Source organism: Pezoporus flaviventris, unplaced genomic scaffold, assembly GCF_033815535.1.
Source record: "Pezoporus flaviventris isolate CSIRO_AGI_PZ_B2104156 unplaced genomic scaffold, CSIRO_AGI_Pfla_v1 ptg000063l, whole genome shotgun sequence".
Classification (NCBI taxonomy): Eukaryota; Metazoa; Chordata; class Aves; order Psittaciformes; family Psittacidae; genus Pezoporus; species Pezoporus flaviventris.
The window spans coordinates 11,093,231-11,114,249 of record NW_026892611.1 but is presented as its reverse complement, the minus strand read 5'-3'; the positions used below and the strand labels follow the sequence as shown (position 1 = coordinate 11,114,249).

General features: G+C 47.1%; 1 protein-coding gene across 6 annotated transcripts in view; it reads left to right on the top strand.

Moving 5' to 3' along the window:
• LOC133278105 (S-adenosyl-L-methionine-dependent tRNA 4-demethylwyosine synthase TYW1-like) overlaps positions 1-21,019 on the top strand; it is a 48,463-nt gene that overhangs the window by 11,066 nt on the left and 16,378 nt on the right. For 2 of the 6 annotated variants that reach the window (XR_009746451.1, XM_061470576.1), the window contains 4 exons: positions 8,655-8,781; positions 14,177-14,229; positions 15,712-15,830; positions 18,907-19,016. Coding sequence is in view for 5 of the 6 variants with exons in the window: in XM_061470576.1 (XP_061326560.1) it covers positions 8,655-8,781; positions 14,177-14,229; positions 15,712-15,830; positions 18,907-19,016 (409 nt within the window). In the remaining variant the exon portion in view is untranslated. Of the gene's footprint in view, positions 1-8,654; positions 8,782-10,640; positions 10,716-13,023; positions 13,243-14,176; positions 14,230-15,711; positions 15,831-18,906; positions 19,017-21,019 lie in introns of those variants that run through there. The other 4 variants (XM_061470573.1, XM_061470572.1, XM_061470575.1 and 1 more) reach the window with 3 other exon arrangements.

Here is a 21,019-nt window from a genome sequence, read left to right as displayed (position 1 = left end):
ACCTCCACCAGGGAGCACCGAGTGCAGCCCTGCCCTTCTTCTCTCAGCTGTTTCCTGAAACTCCCTCCAGGCCTTGGATCACAGGAGGCTGCATGCGCAGGAGGAGAGCATGTGGTCTCTCTTGCTGACCTTAGGGAGGGGAAAGGAGATAAAATCCTCCCCACTGCTTGTAACAGGCTGTGTGAGGAGAGTAGCTCCAGTGACGTGGGGCAAGGCAGGCCGCTGTGCGAGAGCTCCTGCCCCTGAGCTTGTATGGACCTGGTGCACTGCAGCTTGCAGATGAACCAATTGGAGGGAGAAGGGCTCAATCTCTCCCTGTGTGGCTGTGCTGTGGTCCTTTCTCCTCTCTTCCTGTGTGTACTTGCCTCCAGTACTCCACTGCTCTAGTCCCGTCTAGGACTTTGGGTTAATTTTGAAGCTTTAAATGATGTAGTTCTCATTCCTGGCCCCTCTGTTCCTGTCCTGCATGGCTGATGAGCCTAGCTGTAATCTACATTTCTGGTTTCATGCTTCTGTAACCAGAGCATGTACAGGTGAAAGGGCTTCCAGCAATGACTTCATGTAAGTCCTCAGCTCTCTTGAGTGGGGCAATAGCAGGAAATAGATAGGTCTGTACGTGTATCCTGAGGAGCCTGAGCTGCTGGCTGTCCTTCATTAGCTGGAGGATGAATGACTGTGTCTGGATGTCGAATCTCCCGGGGAATGTGCGCGTTGACCCGCAGCAGGTTTATGCAAACACTTGAATTATAAAACGGTCCCTTTGGGGCAGTTATCTGCTATAATTAAAATAAATGCTGAAGACTTGACATGAAAGAGCAGGACGATCTACATTTATGAAAGGAATTTATCATGATCAGCCTCTCCCGCTCCCAGGCAGGGAGATTGAGTTGTTTAAATCTTGGTTTGAGTCACGTCCTCACTTTAGTGGCTGTGACTTTTTGCAACAAGAACTTTTCTTTTCCACGTGAGCTGCCTTGTCCCTTGAGCCGTTTTTCCTCTTGCAGAGTGCTGAACTATGTAAAATGAGTCTGACACCTGTTTTACACTGACATCATCTGTTGCCTTGCAGTAATCCCTTCCAGCGCAGGCAATGCTTTGGGTTTTTGTAGCTGAACTATCCACACACAAGCTAACAAGTTTAAAGAGAACTGGTGCACTTTAGGGTTGCATCGGGTGCTTCTTCATACACGAAGTTACTTGGGTTTGAAATGTTCCTGAACAGTTTTGAGCACAGATTTTGTGGATGTCAGTGTTGTTTGTTAGCTCCTCTGCAAATAGGAGATGGAATAGCAGGTGTTCTGCCTGTGCAATGTGGTTAGTTTGCAGCAATTTAGGGTCTAGCTTTGATGTCTTCTGCAGGCAAGTAGTGCCTCTAGTGAGAATCACTCGTGGATAAGACATATGAACGGTCACAGACAGTCAGAATTCCTTCTTGTCCTGCTTTTTATGGGCTGTCAGAGTGAAGCTGTGGAGTTTTACCTAATAAACATTTCCTCACATCTCTGCAGGTGATCTGAATTTAATTTTGCCTCCATCTTCTGTTGCCTGACCTGATGGAAGTCAAGGCTGAGTTCTGTTCTCCTGCTTTTTTCCCTATGCTTCACTGCACTTCGCAAAGTATCATCAAAGGGCTAGAGACAGATGCTGGGCTCTGGCAGCCGTTTGGGTCAGGTAGATGAATTCAGCAGTTGAAGGTGAATGCCAGCAGCTCCTTTCCTGTCAGTCGTAGCTATTCTACTTAGGAACTACTCTCAGGGAGCTACTGTCCCTTGGGAAAGAGGTGGAGTTTCAAAGAGCTTCTGAAGGTGTAGGTGCACAGTTGAAGGTGCTGGTGGCTTTTGCACACTGAGTCTGAGCACAAAACTTGGCATGAGGTTGCGTGGCAACAGGAAATCATTCAAATAATATAAAATGGTGGCTGATACAAAAGTAAATCCCACACTTGGTTTACCAAATCATGTACTGTGTGGTGGGGACTGCTTCAGAGCTGCTGTTTGCTGAGTAATTCAACTTTTGGAACTTGCTGTAGGGGATATAGTTGCAGATGGTGCATGTCAGGCTCGTGAGCTGGACTCAGACCTTGAAGTGAGTGCAGATAATGCCTGTGGTTTCATGAGGGGAATTGCTGGGGGTGGAAGTTCACCAGTGGTTAATAGGATTGTGGCCTAAAGGAGGTTTGGGGAGGTCTGAGGTTGCTTCTGTTGAGTGCCTGGTGATCCAAGGCTGTGGTGCCAGGCAGGGATGGATGATGCACAGGTAGGTGGGTAAAGGTCTGGGCTTTCTCTGCATTTACCACCCTTCCATCTGCTTGCTTCTAGGCCTAAAACCTGTTCTCCAAGTGGCTTTTATACACCAGGAGAAGGTAGTGGTGGTTCTTAGTGAATTTAGTAACTAAGTAGACTTCTACAGCTGTGGCACATTTTCCCTGTCCTCCAAAGTTACTCCCCTGAAATGTATTTATCAGATCACATGTGAAATCTAATGGGTGTGTTTGTGGCCTGCGGGGAGTGCTGTTAATCAGAGGGACACCATTTCTTCAGGTGGATTATCTCCCACAGCTGGGAGACTGTGATAGACTGGAAAGCCAAATCAATCTAGACTTGTTCCCAGGGAATGAAGTGGCTTTATGAACCTTTGTATTTATAAACTGCAGGTGTGAGTAATAGTGATGACGATACTGTTGATGGGCTGGGAAGCAATCAAATGGGCATATTCTCTTGACACAGTTTTGAGATTAATGTTCTTGATTTCCCAAACTTAAAGTTGAATGGTGCTGAGAGTCACATTTGCAATGTAAATAAAAAGGGGTGTGTACGTGAGAGAGTGAGAGCAAGAATGAGATGGGGTTTACAGGAAACAATATATGGTCAAGAAGTTTGTTTCCTTCTGTGTGCATTTGCCATGGGGGATGTTTCCTGATCCCCTTTGGCACTCTCCCCTGAAAAGCCATTCTATGGGAAGCTGTTCACAAGCACTGGGACTGTCCATCACCCCCTTTGTGAGCGTGTGAGGGCTGTGCAGGACCAAACCTTGCTGACACTGGATGAAGAAACTTCTGGTGAAGTTCTATTTGAAATGAAGCAGTGAGTGTTAAGAGATATGGTGCTTAAGGTATAAGGCTTACAGAAAAAGAGTTGTCTGCAACTCTGGAGTCTCCAGGAATTGTTAGCTGTATTTTCAGCTACCTGCCTGAGGCTGGGGTACTCTAACTGTCAGATTTAAAATCAACTAGAACTGCTGTACATGTTTAGAGCTCTCCAAAAACTTCCTGGAACTTTTAATGTGTGAAAGATTCCTATAAGAACACTGTGCTTTTATCTGCAGCGGCTCATTTGGCTGGGCTGGGCTTTGACCTCTGCTGCTGTGGCTCAGAATTCAGTGTGAGCCTACCTTTTAAAACAAGCTTTGATAAATATCCTTTAACTGCCTGGGGACTACTTCTAGCGTTAAAATCGGGATTTGTCACAGGGACGCTTCTCCCTTTCCTTCAATTCTTTCTTCTCTAAATCTTGTCTATTGAAAAGGATTATAATTGATAAATAACGTTACAAGAGCTCTTGAGGCTTGCCTTTTCTGTGCAGGACTTGGGAGTCCCTGATAAATAAGGGTGGAAAAAAAGACAAGTTACTTTAAAGGTAAGCTCAGGCTGGATGTTGGGTTTGGCATGTGGTGTGATGCTGGCTCCCTTGACAAGCCTGTAAAGGGCCATGAGCTCTGTGAACAAAGACTCTTCTTTTTGCCCTTGCTGGTAGCTGCCATAGCCCTTGCTGTTCCTGAGTCTACTGTAAATTAGTCAGAAACAGGGGAGTGAAGCAGAGCTGATGGCTATAAAAAAGCCTGGAAATCTGAAATTCACCCCCAGTGTTGTTTGCAGCCTTTTCTTGAGCACCTGTGGCTGGAGATAACCAGGGCTTGGTCTGCAGCAGCTCAGCCCATCTGCCTCCCGCTTCCCAGCAGCTTTGTGCTGCATTGCTCAGGTGATTTTTTTCCCTGGGCGTGTTTTAAGGTGCTTGTCAGCCAAATAACCCAGCTGAGAGATGCCCGCAAACCAATGCACACAGGAGTTATCTGCTGAGGGTAGTTCCTGGAAGAAGCATGGAGCAAGTGGCCTGTTGATTTCATTGCTGTATCCAAGGAGAGGAGCACAAGGATGTCTTGTGGGAGTGCAGTGTCTGTCATCAAATGAATCAGTTTGACTCGGGAGGTGCAGTGGCTGCAGTCATGTTCTGTGGGACAAGCTCTGCAGGCTGGGCCTGCAGCTGCAGCAGCTCTCCAGGTTCTTGCTTGCAGTGGTCAGTGCAGTTTGTAGGTGTCTCTGAAATGCAAACACATCCTCACCTTGTCCAGTGTCCCTGTGCTCTGTGTAAAGAGCAGCTTTGGAGAGTGGCAGCTGCTTTTTCTTTCCTGTTACAAGGTGAGCCACAATTTTGCTTCCTTTGCTGATACTTGTGTTGCCAAAGCAGGCAAAGTATTCACCTGTCCTTGTTCGTGTGTCAGAGGTGCTCTTGTGACATCCCTCTCTTGCTGTTGGGTTGCAGAGGCTTGGCATGAGATGGAGATTGAATTTTGGTAGGTGCTGTGGATGTGCAGATGAGATGCAATCTTTCCAAACAGCTTTCTCAACAGAAGAGAGTGGCACTGAGAGAACAGAAGTAGCATTCTCTCAGCTCTACAGAAGGAGGTGGATTCTATAGCATGACATTAAACTGTTTCTGTGCTGCATGGAGTACTGACATGTGCCAAAGCATCTGGATTTTTTCAATGTAATTGTGAAAACCATTTTCTTGTAATAATGCAGTGAAGCTTTTGCAGAAGGAAACGACATTCCTCTTTGCCACTGCCAGAGCCTTTGCCAGTGTCTGGTGGCAGCCTGGGGCTGGATCTGTGCTCCCTGTGTCGGGGTCAGTCTGACCCAGCTCAGTTGGGCTGGTCCCTGTGACCCATCAGCAGTGCCCAGACAAGGATGGGTTGGTAGGTTTTAAAGGAAGAGAACTGTTAGGTATAATCTGCTATGAACAAGCATGCAGGGGAACCCTAGGTGTGAAGCACAAGGCTTTGCTGGCAAAGCAGTTGGTGTGGTTGTGTGCATGGAGCTGGGCTGTGCCCCCTTCAGAAGGTGAAGTGCCGAATTATTCCAGACTTTCTGGGCTGTGATTTTGGCAAGTGGGGATTTGGGTTGCTGCTTAAATCACGTTTACCTGGATTTTAGTTGTGATTACCATAGCACAGAAGAAAGAAATAGAAGTGTGACTACATGGCCCAATTTTCAGCTCTAAGGGGGTGACTTTTCGGTGGAGACAGGCCATTGTTAGTTTTCTTTTGTTTCCTTTGGGAATCAATCTTTATGGTGCGTCCAAGCAAGTTTCCCAAATCAAACAAACGTTGGCAGAGCTGTGCAGCAGAGGGAGTTGTGGTTTCATGACCTGCTGCAAAGCTTCCCCTCCAGCACATCAGGGATGTTATAGCTCAGGGAAGCAACCTTCAAGCCCTCTGGAGCCCTGCAGATGTATTTTTAGAGTTGTGATCTGGGAATTGTTTTATCCATGAGGATTCTGGCTGATGTTGAACTACAGGAAAATGGGATGTTGGTAGGATCATTTACCCACTTGTATTTCACAGATGTGCAGTACCCTCACAGACTGATGTAGTTGCATAGCAGCAGAAGTCTTCCCTTATTACATGTCTGCATGAATTTGGGTTTTCAACTGCTGCTGTGTATGTCCAAAACCGTCAGCACTGACTTTTCCAAGGAAAGAAAGTGCAAAATTCCTCCTATGGAGGTTGAGCTGCAGGTCTGCTTGAATAGCATCCTTCCTTTGGCTGGCAGCTAGTACCTGCTGCCTCAGCATAACTTGAGGGACCTTCTGTTACTCTGCTGAGGAGATATGTGTGGATGGAGACTTCCTTCCAGCTGGTTATGGAATGGTCACAAAGGTATCTGTTCCAGGAGTAAAAGTCTCGCTTCCAAGCTAGCTTCTCAGGGGCCTTCCCCATTTCAGGGGAGCAGAGCTTCTGCCTAAGAGCTCATCTCAATCTCCCTTCTGGCAGGTTAAAGCCATTCCCCTTGTCCTGTCCCTACAGGCCCTTGTCCCAAGCCCCTCTCCAGGTTTCCTGTAGCCTCTTTAGGCATTGGAGCTGCTCTAAGGTCTCCCCTTAAGGAGCCTTCTCTTCTCCAGACTGAACCAGCCTGCCTCCAGAGCAGAGCTGCTCCAGGCCTCGCAGCATTTCCATGGCCTCCTCCGGCCTCTCTCCAGCATCTCCAAGTCCCTCTTGTGCTGTTGCCCCAGAGCTGGATCAGGACTACTGGGGGGGGGGGTGGGGTGGGGGGGTGGTGTCTCCCCAGAGCACAGCATAGGGGAGACTCCCCTCTCTTGACTTGTTGCTCACGCTCTGGGGGTGCAGCCCAGCACACGGGGGGGTTCTGGGCTCAAGCGCCCACTGGAGCTTCTTGTAGACCAAGAGCCCCATGTGCTTCTTCTCAGGGCTACTTTCAATCCATTCTCCCCCAGTCTGTGTTTGTGCCTGGAATTGCCCCAACCCACGTGCACATCCTTGCCCTTGGCCTTGCTGAGCTTCATACGGTTCTCACAGAATGCTGAGGTCCTTGCTGTGTCTGTGCCCTGTGTCAGACATCCTCTGCTCTTGACCCATCCAAAATGGGCTTCTGCTTTCACTATGTGCTGCTGCTGCTGCCTGTTGCTCTGCCTGTATGGCAGTGAAAGGGAAGAGGTGGGATTTTTGCCTTCACGTGTAGAGGAGGTGATCATAAGTCCTTAGACTTGAGGCTCAGTTGCTTTTACTGAGGTCTGCTTCTATGGCAGTAGGAAAGCCCCTTCCTGCAGCCTGTAGCAGGAGCTGTGCTGAGCCTGGAGGTACCATTGGAGCGTATCCCCAGGTTTTCTCATCTTTTGTCAGTGTAGACCAGAGGATGACTCCTGAGTTTTTTGGTTTTGTGGGATTTCCAGGGCCTGAGAAGCTGGCTTTTATCACTGCTTGCTTGATTTGTTGTGGAAAGACTGTCATTTGTTTTGGATTTGCTGCAGGACTTCCTGCTAAATCCCCAGGACTTGAGAAATTTGCTCTGTGGAAAATTAACTCTGCTCTCACCACTCAAACCCTAAATGATAGCTATGAAAGGTTTATTGAGCAAGTAAGTAAATCTCCCAGGGTGTGACTTCTATTTCCCACAAGAAATACCTGAAGCCAGTCACTTGCCAAACTGAACAAGTGAGGTGGTGCAGCTCAGAGAAAAACAGCTGGTTATTTTCCTTACAGGCTTTCCATTGGGCCTGGGGAGGGGAATTGTCATCCCTGTGAGGAAAAATGAGTATTGAAAAGTGTTTCTGCCCCGCCAGAAAGGCAGTTTTCCTTGTTGTTCTTCCGTTCAGATGCTTTCCTCAGACACTGCTGTAAGAGGCACTAGAGGCAAATCCTTGATATTCAGACAGACCTTTCCTGTATCGGAAGGCTGTCTTGGGCAGTATGTTTCTTTTGTACTTAAGTCAATCCCTGCCTTTTTAATACTCTGATGGCAGGGGGTTGGAACCAGATGTAACGCTCTTTAAGGTCCCTTCCAACAGAAACAATCGTATGATATGATTCTGTGTGCTCCGTAACGCAGCTTTGGTTCTTCGGGGAGAACTAACCTGGCATGAGATTGTAGATCAGACAGGCCAGGATGTGTCCACTTCTAAATCCTGCATAGCATTTTGCTCAGAGTAGCTCACAAATTTGTGCTCAGATGGTGCCTGTCTTTTCCTGTTGAATGGCTGGGCCTAGTTCTGGGTTGAATGGTAGCCTGTGGGAGGAGAAGCTCTTTGTTTGATACTTAATAGTAAAAAGATGAAGATTTTATCTCCTTGCTCCCTTCCTTATGTGTGGGCCCAGTGCAAGCCTCATGAGGTTGGGCAAGGGCAAGGTCCTGCATCTGGGACAGCTCAATCCCAAGCACAAACACAGGCTGGGCAGAATGGATGGAGCAGCCCTGAAGAGAAGCACTTTGAGGGTTTGGGTGACAAGAAGCTCCCCATGATCCAGCTTCAGTGTGCTCTTGAGCCCAGATCCCCCCTCTGTCCTGGGCTGCACCCCTAGACCCTTGTCACTCCAGGCAATGTTTTGCTCCCTCTGGTTTGTGCTCTGTGGAGAGATGAGGTTATTGTGCAGCCATGTAACACCTGGGCTTCAACCCTGGGGGTCCCACTCAATCTCACATGAGATTCAAACAGCTTGTTTCTTAAAATGCCCTAGAGAATGTTATTAAATCACAGAATCGCACACTGGTTTGGGTCGAAAAGGACTTTAAAGCTCATCTAGTTCCACCCCACCTACCTTCCACTAGCCCAGCTTGCTTGAAGCTGGTTGCTGTGTTAGTAGAACAAGTCCACCTGGTTTCTGGTGTGGTGATTGATTTATTTATTTATTTATTTATTTATTTATTTATTTATTTGTTAGTATATTTTCTGTCTTAAATCTTAAACTGAAAGGTGAGAGTCCAATGGGAAGAGGGGTAAAAAGCAGAATGACAGGAATGCAAGAATTAATGCATGGACACTTGTGTCAGTTTTAAGCTCAGCAGGTCTGTGGCTGAACTGTGCCCCAGCATTTAAACTGTGATGCTTGGATCTAAATGGTTGTAATTCCTTGTCTTTAAACAGAGAGAACGTGAGCTCGAGGAAGGAGGTGTTGGAATGAGGTTGACTCAAGAGAACGCTGGGAGGAAGGAGGAGGGTGGGAAGCAAGAGATGATAACCCCAGCTCTGAGAGAAGCGCTCACAAAACAAGGTGAGGTTCTGCAAAGAGCAGATGGTGGCCCAGGCTTTGAAGTCTTAGTGGTGGACTTTAGCAACCTAAGTGACAGACGGTGTTCTTTGTTAGAGGTACTGCTGTGGACCCTCAGTCATGGCAGGCTCTGAGCAGGGGCAGGACAGGGCTTAGGCAGGGGCTGTTGGTACCTTATCCTTGCAGGGAAGGAACCTGAAGCTGGGTAACGCATCTGAGTGTGATGCACTCTGAATGTGGTGAGTGTTTCAGAGTTCAAAGGGTTTAATGTAGCTGCTAAGCAGCTTGGGGGAGAAGATGATAGTCCACATGCCTTCAGCTCCAAGAGTGTGTGTTCCTCAAAAAATACTTAAAGATCAGCTGTGCCCCTGCTTTTACTTCTGTTTCAAACTCTGATTTTGTTACTGAAACTTTATTTGCAGAGAAGAAGGTAGTTCAAATGAGCTTTATCGATCCACTGCTGATCAGATCAGTGGCCTTTGAACAAGCTGTAGAGAATTCAATGGCCTTTTCAAAACAAAGGAGGACAAGCTTGAGAAGAGCTGGACTGAGGGCCCTGCAGTTCAGAAGCCTCAGTTCTGAGTGTCAGATCCAGGCGAAGGGTGATGGGAGCTTTTGTTCAGCTGGAGACTGAAGGCAGTTTAGTTTAATTTCTTTTCTTTCTTTTCTTAGGATGAGAATGCGTTCAGTTTTTATGCTTGCTAAATCAGTAGAATGTCTCCTGATGCTTCTGAGAACACAGTTCTGTTATTGCTGTGGAGGCACCTTGCTTCAGAGCTGGGCTCTGATTTTCCACGTCCTGTATGAGTCCAGCAGCTGTGGGATCCTTTGCTCCCCAAGATTGGAGCCTGAGCTTTTGTAGGTGACTGGTGATGTGTTTGCCCATGGTCATTGGAGTGGGCTGCTGGAGACATGGCTGTCTAGAACTGGGCAGTGGGGAGGGAAGTTCTCTTGTCTGCAGCAAGTCCCCTGCTTCAGAAGCTGGAGCGGCACCAAGTCCCCCAGGCAGCTCAGGTGTTGCTTTGACACACAGGGACCCGAGATGGGCTGGGGAGACTGCCCTGGCTGTTCTGTGGTGCAGGGTCTGTGCTGGCTCTTTGTGCCGTGGCAGTCACAGGGGTGTTTCACACTGGTTCACTTTCTGATCCCGTCTGTGTTGGTTTGGTTTTGGGCAGTGAATGAAACTGTGCTTTTCTTATGGTCTGTAGAAGTGGCCACTTGGAGAATGAAATGCTGTAATGTTTTTGACTGCAGTCTTGTCTCATGTCTTCTGGCCCGCTTTGAGTTCATGGAAGCAAGTCCTTCCGCAAATCACAATGCTTTTGTGCTTTTTAAAAGCACTTTCTTGAAGTCTGAGCAGAGCTAGGAATGAAGCTGGGTGTTTCTCCATCATGCTTGGGCCATCTGAAAAATTCCACTGCCCAGATTCCACTTCTTTCTATATTTGTATAAAATAGTGATATAGTTTGAACGGGTTCCTTTCAACAACAGTATTTCTTGTTTTCTTTTCCTTACTAATTTTCTAGCTTTAGCAGAACACTGTCTTTTGGGTGGTGGTTCTAGTGTAGGAGTTGTGTTACCACTTGCAAAATGCACCTTAAATCAGTGGTGATGGGTTACTGCTGTGTGTCAGTGACTTCAGCTCAGGCCCTTTTAAACTGCACTCTTGCAGAAAACTGGGATCTTTTTTGCCCGTAAAGAGTCTCCTAGTGTGAAGTTCCCCTTTCTGCACCGAGTTTCAGCTTCCACAAATAATCAGTGCTTCAAACAAGGCAGCTTTTATTTAAGGAGATGGCTTGATAGAACCACACTGATTTGCCAGCTCTGTGTTACTTGGAAGAAAAGCCTTCTGAAAATCATTTGAGTTTGTGAAGACAATGTGACACCAGACTGGCTTTCACCAAGCTAATGGTGACTGCACTCTTAGAGGAGGATGGGTAAGTCTCTTTTCTTGTACTCTTTGAGGATTTATTTTAACCACTCCTCTACTTCATTCTTTTATAATTAAATCTTTTGCTCTGTGCTTTCAAAGGCTTGCCTGTAAAGCAGCTTTTGGTGGTGTGGAGATCTGAACTGGAAAGTGTCTCTGGATTTCTTTCTGGATATTTTGCCGCAATCAAATAGTCAGCGGTCCTCAAAAGCAGTTCACAAGTTGTACTTGCAGAAATTTGACTTATCTGTTTGGCTTGAAAAACTAAAATAGCATAATAGCTCGCATATGCACCAAATTCATACGTATTCAGGAGCTTAGAAGGACATGCTATGGGTATGGTACTGGTAAGCAATCAAAACCAGAATACCTTGGATAGCCTGGAACACGACACAGGTATGTAGTTGGCAGTATCCTGCCTCTGTGGCTGAGAGTACTGCAGGGTCCCTCAATGAATTCTTTGAATTTCAGTGAAAGGACTTTTAAAGGGCTGGTTTTTAGGGACTGTTATTTCCAATACAGAGTTGAAATGCTGCGATGCAGTTTCAATGGTCACAGAAATGTTTTGCCCCATACAAGGGAGCAGTCAGCATCTGTGGTGCTGGAAGTCTCTTCAGTTCAAAATCTGCCCATGGCTTATTAAAGTCCAGTTGGATTGTCAGGGCCAGCAATCACCAAATGTTTATCAGCTCAGTGTTACTGCATGATAACACTCCCTTCACCCAAAATCTTAATTCATGTCTTCCTGTAGTAAATAAAATAACAACTTTGAAGCTTGGCAGACTTGTAAGTCATTCAGAGTTTATCATCTAGAGCAGGATCAACTAATATGCAGACTTAGATAGGACTTTAGTCAGGAGTTGAGCTGATTCCTATCAGCCTGCTTATGATTTAAGTATTCCTTTGAATATTGGGCTTTAGAAACAATAAGTGGATTGTGTTTGTTCAGCCTTAATATCTGAAGGTGCATCAGGACGGTGAGCAGAGTCCCATGGAGACAGCAGTCTGTATTGTTTGGAGGGTATTGTATCCAAATATTCAGTTAGAGTGATTGCTTATGAGTAATGTTTGTAAGACGGTTTTGATATTGAATGGGTCCAATTTTCTTGGCCTTCAGAGGAAGCTGTGGGCTCTCCACATGGTGGAAGTTGATTTAAGTAACTAAAGAGCTTGGCACCTTGCTCAGTTTAGGTGCTTCATCTCTTCCCTCATACAACTGGGTAGCAGATCTGGGTGAGCATGTCCTGTTTCCAATTTAATTTTAACCTAAACCCCATTTTAAAGCAGTCATCTTACTTCTACTGACAAGAGATCTGTGAGAGAATGATCTTACATGAACGCTGTTGCTGATTCTGAAAAGTGAACAAATAAGGCTGGGGCTGTGCTGGTTGCCATCAGCAAGGAGCCTGCCTTGGGCAGCTGTAGTAGAGGGAGCAGGAATGCAGCATCCTTTTCACATTTGGCAAAGTTTTCTTGTCAAGAAATCCTGCAAGGACACAAACCTGAGGTGCACAGGGAGGTCTCAGCTGAGATTAGACCTTGCTGGACAAGCCTGTTTGCAAAGATAGGCTGAAGGAGTAAGCAGGACAGACTGCGGGTGGGAGAGATGATGTGATGCAGCCAAATGCAGTTATGTGTTTGGCTGTCCCTCCAAGTGTAGTGTCGGTCAGAAGTTGCCACAGGGTCTTCTGGGTCTCATGCAGTCATAGATAAAGGTGTCCCCAGTATTGCATTTGGCTTTTGAGACTATAAATTCCCTATTAGAAGTGCTGATGTCTTTCTCCAGGAGAGGACTGAATGATGGGCCATATGGAATACCAAGGCTGGTTTTGGCTTGCAGTAGTTCTTTCTTCCATGATGTATAGGGCTTTATTCATTTAGGGAGGAAAAGGCTGGAATATTGTCTATTCCCGCAGAGCTGGATGGGGAGAGGGATCTCAAGACATAGGAGCAGCCTGACGCTGATGTCCCCAAAGCCCTGCTTAATGTGGCAGTTGGCCCCTTTGCCATGTAACAGGGGAGCCCCACTGCTTGCTCCTGCAGCCACTCCCCCTGTGCTGTCCATACAGTCTCCTGGAGAGTTGCTTCAGGGGACTGGTCAGGCTAAAATTGCCTCTGTCCTAACCCCTACAAGGATAGAACCAGTGTGAGGAGGCAGGAGTGTCCTCAGCCATGCAGACATCTTCGTCTTCACACAGTTTAATTTTGAGCTGGTGCAGCTCTCACTGTAGTTCATGGCTTAGTGTCCTCGGAGGTGTGGGGGACTTTGGGGCGCAGTCACGCTCCCCTGGGACCTCACCATGGAAGAGACACATGGTGACACATGAGCAGGCTCACTGTGCTACTTGCTGTAGGAGATGATGGGCAGTTCTGGTGAGCAGAAGGCTTTTTTCCCCTGTTAATTTCATGCTGATTGGCAGGAAGGAGACTTGATACCTAGAAGTCGATTTTTCTCTTGAAAGTGTTAATATAAATGTCAGCCTAAAGCAGTCAGTTGAGATGTGCTGGTTTGGGGACAGCCAGGCCATGGATGTGTAAGTGCTGCAGTGGGAATGACACAGTTGGGCTGCTCAAATCCCTCTTATTTTTATGCTGGTTTTTGAAGTGACTTTTAATCCTTCAGACATATTGGTCCCTAGGCACGTTTTCCAAAGAGAAAAAGAACCCAACTCAAGCAGTTTGGGTAGTAATAGTGGTTAGTGCTTAACAAATGCTGTGGAATTAGTCTTCCTGGGCTAATAAATTGAAATGAAATTGTATTGGTCTCGGTTGAGGAGCAGGGAAGTGATGCGAAATCAGCTTTCCTCTGGGCATAACGCAGCGGCTCCCTCTCTGCAGCTCCTTCATGGGCAGTGAAGGTGGAAGTGGTGAACCTGTGAAGTCTGGGTTCAAGCTGAGCCCTGCATTGTGGTTCATTGCCTCTGCCCTCCCTGCTGAATCAGATGTCCTCCAGGCTGGTCAGACCTACCGAGAAGCAGTGGGAATTAGGTCTCTGTGGTTCTGGGGAGCAGTCTGTTCTGGGATGATGGCTTAGGGATGGGAGGAGATGCTTCTGTTTCCCTGTCCTGGTCCTTCCCATATCCTAACCCCCTGGGGTCAGCGAGGTGTTCCATGTTCCACTAAGAGGCTAGACCTGTTAGTCTGCCTTCCTGTCACATGGAGAAGTCTTCTGGCCACCCTCTGTTGATTCAAACAGGACAGAGCAATATAACTAAATATCCGGTGAGGAGAAAGTGTTCCAAGTTGTCTGAAGCCCTTTGGGCAGCCATGGCCTTTGCTCCCCTGTGCTCCCAGAAGGAAATGGAGAATACTGTGAGTGGGCACTGGGTAGCATCAGCTTGGGCCAATGGGAAAGAGCGGTGCTGAGACCGTGATGCTGAATGATTTGGTGTGCCAATTGGCATGTTTTGTGTTTGAGTTATTGCAGGTTCCAGTCAATAGTTTGATTATTGTTTTGTTGGTTTCCAGGTTACAAGCTGATTGGGAGCCATTCTGGGGTGAAGCTCTGCCGATGGACAAAGGTAAATGCTCTCTTTCCTTCTCTCATTTTCTAAATTGAAATTAAAAAGCTAGACACTTAGTCAGGTAGTACGATTTCCAAATGAAATATTGTTTAAAAAAGCAATATTACATTAATGAAACCAAATTTAATCTTCCAAGCTGTAGTTTTACATTTCAAGCTATTAAAATCCTGCTGCGAAGTGTGAGCATGTGGCTGTGGCCAAGAGCTGGGGATGTAATTTTCTGTTGTTTTTTCCTGTTATTCTGCTGTCTGCTAAAGTAACTCCTGCCTCGTGAGGTACACAGCAGGAGCAGAACGCCACACAGAAGTGGGAAGGTTTCATCACCACTGTGAGGTCCCTGAAACAAAGATGCTGGAGTCTGTCATTCCCCTGGAATGGGCACACAAGGGCATTTGAACCTGTTGTTGTGGGACTGTGACCACAGCCTAGTGGGGATGGGATGGAGCAGCCCTGAGGAGAAGGACTTGGGTATTTTGGTGACGAGAAGCTCCCCATGACCTGGCTTCAGCGTGCGCTTGAGCCCAGAACCCTCCTGTGTGCTGGGCTGCATCCCCAGGGCGTGAGGAGCTAAAGCAGGAATTGAATGTAAAGTGCTCTAGACACGGACATTGGTTACAGGCAGTGGCTTTGACTCAGATTCACACCAATATGTGAGTATCTTCAGGAGGTTTGTTTGAGGTTTGTATCGGGTGAAAGCAGGAGCGGGGCTGGAAACGTTAGTTTTGAGTTTCACAGTGGTGTAGCTCAGATTAAAAAGATTGTGTTCTGTCATATGCTGGGAAACAGCCTAAAAGCTGCAAATTTTAGGGAGAGTGTTGATTTGCCTGTTTTACGAAATCCAGAATATCATAGAATCATAGAGTGGTTTGGGTTGGAAGGGACCTTAAGGCTCATCCAGCTGCAACTCCCCGCTATGGGCAGGGACACCTTCCACTAGAGCAGGTTGCTCCAAGCCCTGTCCAACCTGACCTTGGTCTCCTAGAATTTGTGAATCTCCTGAAGTCGCTGTTGTTTGAGGAATGGGTGGAATAACCAGCATTTCCCATCTTGTTTAATTTTCCAACTGCATAGCAAGGCTGTGCATCTGTCAGGGGTCACCTGCGTGTTCTTTCCCCACTGCTCAGTGAAGACTTCCCTTTGCATCAGCAGGACTCCTCAGGTGGAGGAAGGTAGATTGAAAGGTACCATTGTCACATTGTGGCAGGGGCTTGGAACTGGATGAGCTTTAAGGTCCCTTTCAACCCAAAGCAGTCTGTGATTCCATGATCTGTGTGTTGTGGACTTCTTCCCCCAGGGTGCATCTGTCATCATTCTGAGCTGCTCTGCGATGTGCTCTTGCTTGCACTGTGTGTCCCAGGTGACTTTGGACACCCAGGTTTTTAGTGACTGAAAACTGCAAATGTGCCTGGGGAGCAGATTTAAAGCTCTGCACTCATCTTAATGTTCTTGGAATTTGTTTGTGTCTTTCTCTGCTGTTAGTCGATGCTCCGAGGCCGAGGAGGCTGCTACAAGCACACATTTTATGGAATTGAGAGCCATCGCTGCATGGAGGCCACACCGAGCCTGGCCTGCGCCAACAAATGTGTCTTTTGCTGGAGGTAAACTCTGATGCAGTTTTACTGTGGCACAGGGGCTCTGTTCCACTCTGTCCCTGTGCTGTTCCTGAAGCCTAGGGCAGTGTTACCTGTGTGCCCCTTGATTGGAAGTTGGTGGAGGATGAGTTTGAAAGGGAGCACGTCGCTCCCCCCTCCTGCTTGTATTCCTCCTCTTCCAAGAGCTGCTGGAGCCCGTGGGTGTGGGATGGTCAGATGTGAGCTGGGTGGCTGGGCTCCACATCTGGGAGGCTGAGGAGGTGCTACCTTCCCTAGAGCTGTGTCCTCTGTCAGGCTGGCTGAGAACCAGTGAAGGAGGAATTGGGGATGCAGGAGACACACACCTCTCCGTGTACTGCTCTGCAATTCCCACTTGGTAGAGGTTTGGTTCCCTCTGGAGATCATTGTCTGAGATTGCGTGTGGCTCCTGGTGCTCTAGAGAACATGGGCTGGCTCATCTTGTGCAAAGCCACCGAGGTGCGAAGCAACATGAGTATCTTTGGTTTGAAATTGGACCGTTTTTCTTACTTCAGGTACCTTCATCCCCACCAATTCAGCTGCAGTCTCAGTGCGTGAAAAGTGATGACTTGGTAACTGTTGCCTTCCTAAAGCAGTCTCTCCTAGATGACTTTCCATTCTAGTCAGTAAAGTGACCCCTCTTCTTAGGGGAATGACTTTGTTAGTTCTCTAAAGGCAATGAGCTCTGCCTGGATGGGAACGGTGAGCAGCTCCAGCGGTGCTCACTCACTGGGCTGCCAAGGGAGGGTTTTGCCAGGCTGGGAGCGCAGGATGGGGTTGGTGAGAGACACTCAGCAAAACCAAAAGCACTGAGGTGAAAGTGCACTGAGTGGGAGGATGTGGAGGTTATTCTTTGAGCTCTTTTGTCTTGCCAGCTAACTCATACGATGGGGCTTGTGCTTCCTCTGGTATTCACGCCTTCCCCAGGGACCTGGTTGCCAGAAATACCCATTCCATCCCAAAGAATGAGCGTGCATGCAAACCCAGGCAAATTCCTCCTGAACCCCACTTTTTCTGTTTCATAGTCTTCAAGTTTTAACCATGGAAATACTTCATGAGGATATTGAAATGGCAGCATTAGTGCAGAAGGACTGCTAGAATTTTGGAGACAATTTTGGAGAAGCTGTGTCCCATGTTAGTGTTAGGTATAAGCATTAGTAAGCATTAGACACTGGTCATCCTGTGAAGTTTGTATTCTGAAATGTTAATTAGGGCTTTTGATGGGCTTTCATCGTATCCTGGTTTGAACAAACACAGCAAATAGCAAGTTTAATGTGCAACTTTTGCTGCTTTTCTTCAGAGCAATTTAATGGCTGGGAAGGAAAATGTACTGCTTGTGTCTTTTGTCTTCCTTTTTTTTCATGTATCAGCTAGCAGTGGTGCATTTAATTCTGCAGCGGTGACTGGACTGGTAGGGAGAGGATTGCCATGCATTTTGTCCCTCTGTCCCTCCAGAGCAGGTACATCATAAACAGCAAATAGAAAGCAATAGCGTTGTCAGAGCAAGGAATTTTGCTCCTGATGTTGCACTGCAGGCCATTTAACACTGTTCCCCTCAAAATGACTGGAGAGAGTCCAGTGCAGGGCAACTAAGATGATTAAGGGAGTGGAGCATCTCCCTTATGAGGAAAGACTGAGGGAGCTGGGTCTCTATAGTTTAGAGGAGACTGAGGGGTGACCTTATTAGTGTATATAAATATATAAAGGGGGAGTGTCACGAGGATGGAGCCAGGCTCTACTCAGTGGCAAACAATGATAGGACAAGGGGTAATGGGTACAAACTGGAACACAAGAGGTTCCACTTAAACTGGAGAAGAAACTTCTTCTCAGTGAGGGTGACGGAACACTGGAACAGGCTGCCCAGGGAGTTTGTGGAGTCTCCTTCCCTGGAGACATTCAAAACCCGCCTGGACACATATTCCTGTGTAACCTTATCTAGGTGTTCCTGCTCCGGCAGGGGGATTGGACTAGATGATCTTTTGAGGTCCCTTCCAATCTCTAGCATACTGTGTTACTGTGATGACCCACTTGGTATTACTTGGCAGCAGCAGCAGCCTGTGTCTGGAGTATGGGGCTGAACCAAGGAAGTCAGACAAGTGTCAATTGAACAGTGCCGTAGCTGGGATAAATCTCCATGCATGATACATTCCAGGTGCCTCTGCCTCGTCATCCCCTAACTGTCATTGGTCACTTTTAAGAGGAAATGTGGAAACAGTAGCCCTAATGATAATGAAAGCTGGAATGCTTCTTTTACTAATGGCAACAACCTGTATGAGTGAAACAGCTTTGCAGGGGACTGAGCTGAAATATATTCTCATTTATTTACCTCCTGTGAAACGGGTTGCAATTGTTTTTCTTCCATATGGACTGCAGCTGTTTGCTCTTCTCGGACCTCTGTTGAGTTGGAAGACTTAAGGCTCAGTTTGAGACACATCCCAAGGTTCGCTTTATGTACACCTTAGGCTTGACATAAATTGTAAACCCATAGATGGTTTGTCTTGGAAGGAACCTTAAAGCTCGTCCAGTTCCAGCGCCCTGCCACAGGCAGAGACACCTTCCGCTAGAGGAGATTGCTCCAAGCCCTTCCAGCCTGGCCTTGAGCACTGCCAGGGATGGGGCAGCCACAGCTTCTCTGGGCAGCCTGTGCCAGTGCCTCACCACCCTCACAGGGAAGAACTGCTTAACATCTGGGCTCAGTGCCTTAGGACCTTTCTTTTCTAGTGATATGTATAGCTGTGGTCTCAAATGGAGGTAGAACCTTTTCTTTCTTTGCAGAGGTCTTTCTTGCTGTAGAGCATCATTTTGGCTTAAAGACCTTTTACCTGTGATTCAAGATAGGTATATCAAGTTTCATATAAACTGTGAGGTCCATTCTTCCTTCTGGGGGAACCAGAGCCAAGGTGTTCAGAGATGACATATGAAAGCTGTGTCAGAAGCAGGATATTACTGAGAATTTCTTGTTGCCTTTAATATGATTAAACTGTGTCTAAGTCCCTAAGGTGTCAGATGGGTCCTTCCCACATGTGTTACAAATGGCAGTGCATAACTTTGTCTTTTCCTTCAGACATCATACAAATCCAGTGGGCACAGAGTGGCAATGGAAGATGGACCAACCTGAAATGATCTTGCAGGAGGCTATTGAGAACCATCAGAATATGATCAAGCAGTTCAAAGGTAACTTTTCCCCTTTCTTCCCTGTGAGTGATGCTTTTGGAAGATAAGCAGCATCAGCATCTTCAAAGCAAATCCCTGGAGGTATTTAAAAAGGTGACACTCGGGGATGTGGTTTAGTGGTGGACTTGGCAGTGTGGAATTGATGGTCAGGATTGATGAGCTTTTCTAACCTAAATAATTCTGTAATTCTATGAAATGCTGGGAAGGAGGCATGAGATTCGTAACACGAGAAAGAGGTGAGAAGAAACTGTTGTGGCACACCTTGTTTTCTGAGATGTTCTGCCTTGGTTTTGACACTAGAACATGAGTCAGCCATTGGGTGTCTACTGCTGCCTTAAGGGATTAGTGTGGAGTTGCTTCTTGTGCGTCTTGGTAATTGTCATATCACTTTATTTGGAGTGCACAGAGGCTTCCACAGTGCTTGAGGCTAGCCTGGGTGGTGAGGAATGTGGATTCTTATGGAAAAGTGTGGGCAGGCAGAAGGCAAAAGGAATCACCCTGTAACCTGATAGGAAATACACTGCCCAAGCTTAATCCACTGAGAGCTTTGTGTTCGCTCTGAAACTTGGGGATTGTGTTTTCATCATTAATGGATGAGCACTTTTATTTTCAGGAATTATAGAGGAGATCTGTTTGTGACCGAAGCAGCAGTTACACAGCACCAAGTCCTGCACTTTGCTTCCCATAGGAACTCTTTGTGAGTTTGTTATTTCTTCTAGATTGAGATTAGCGATTAGGCACAAATTCTTCCCTGTGAGGGTGCTGAGGCGCTGGCACAGGGTGCCCAGAGAAGCTGTGGCTGCCCCATCCCTGGCAGTGTTCAAGGCCAGGTTGGACACAGGGGCTTGGAGCAAGCTGCTCTAGTGGAAGGTGTCTCTGCCTGTGGCAGGGCGTTGGAACTGAATGAGCTTTAACCAAATCAGTCTGGGATTCCAAGATTAATTCAATGCAGTGCAGTAAAATTGAGGTCTTCTTTGAAGGAATAGAAATCTCGGGGACCATGTGTCCTGTAGGATATCCTCGAGAGTAGCCTTCTGTCCTGGAAGAACTTCTGTGCGTGCTTTTAGAGTTGTCATCTTCTCCTTTATTGTTGCCAAAGCGTGCACTGGTTTTGAAGATGGTGGTTAACGTCACATCATTCTTTTAGGCTAATGGCTGGGGAGACATCTTGCTGATAGGGAGCTAAGGTGGAAGAGTGGGAAGCAGTTTATATGATGGATGCATTTTGTAGGTAGTGGCTGGTAAATCTGTTCCCTTGTGAAGGGCACACGCAGAATGGAAACGTAATTCAAAGTTATGAGATGGGCAGTGTCTGATAATACAGCCCTGGTTCCACTTGGGAAAAGTGAAAACCCAAACAAAAATGCATGACCTGAACTAGGAAATCCTAAGGCTACCTGTGTGTGTTGGTGTAAGAGTGGGTAAAACCAGTTCCTTGTCTCCCCAGTCACTTGGGATGGCTGGTACCCGAAGTCACCAACCAGCCTCTCTAGGCAGATGTGCCAGATGCTGCTTTTTTTCCCCCCAAATGAAAGCACACCAGTAGGAAAGCAGCTGGGATCAGCTCTTCAGAGGAGCTGTGCTGATCAAAGGAGGCATGGCTGCATGCTCTGCTGAGAACTGAGCTTGGGCAGCAGCTGAAAGCTGTACACCATGGCCTCTTGTAGATGGTACTCATGTTCCTATGGCTCCAGGTTCCTGCACTGTCTTGGGCCTGCTTCATGCCCTCCAAAATCTGCCCAGGCTCTGACTTTGCTGAAGTGCATTGACTGAAGACAGGAGGACGCTCATCTGCAGGAGCAGAGGTTGACAGCTGTAGTGGTATGGCAGCCCAAAGTGCAGGGGAGTTCACACACTCCCTGGAATACACACTAATCCTTTTTTAGTTTATGCCTGTCTATCTTGTGATTTGTGTAGTCAGATGATTCCTACAAAACCTCTGCCCTCTCTGCAGTGTATGTCCCCTATGCTACATTTGATGTCAACTGCTCTGAGAAAGTGAC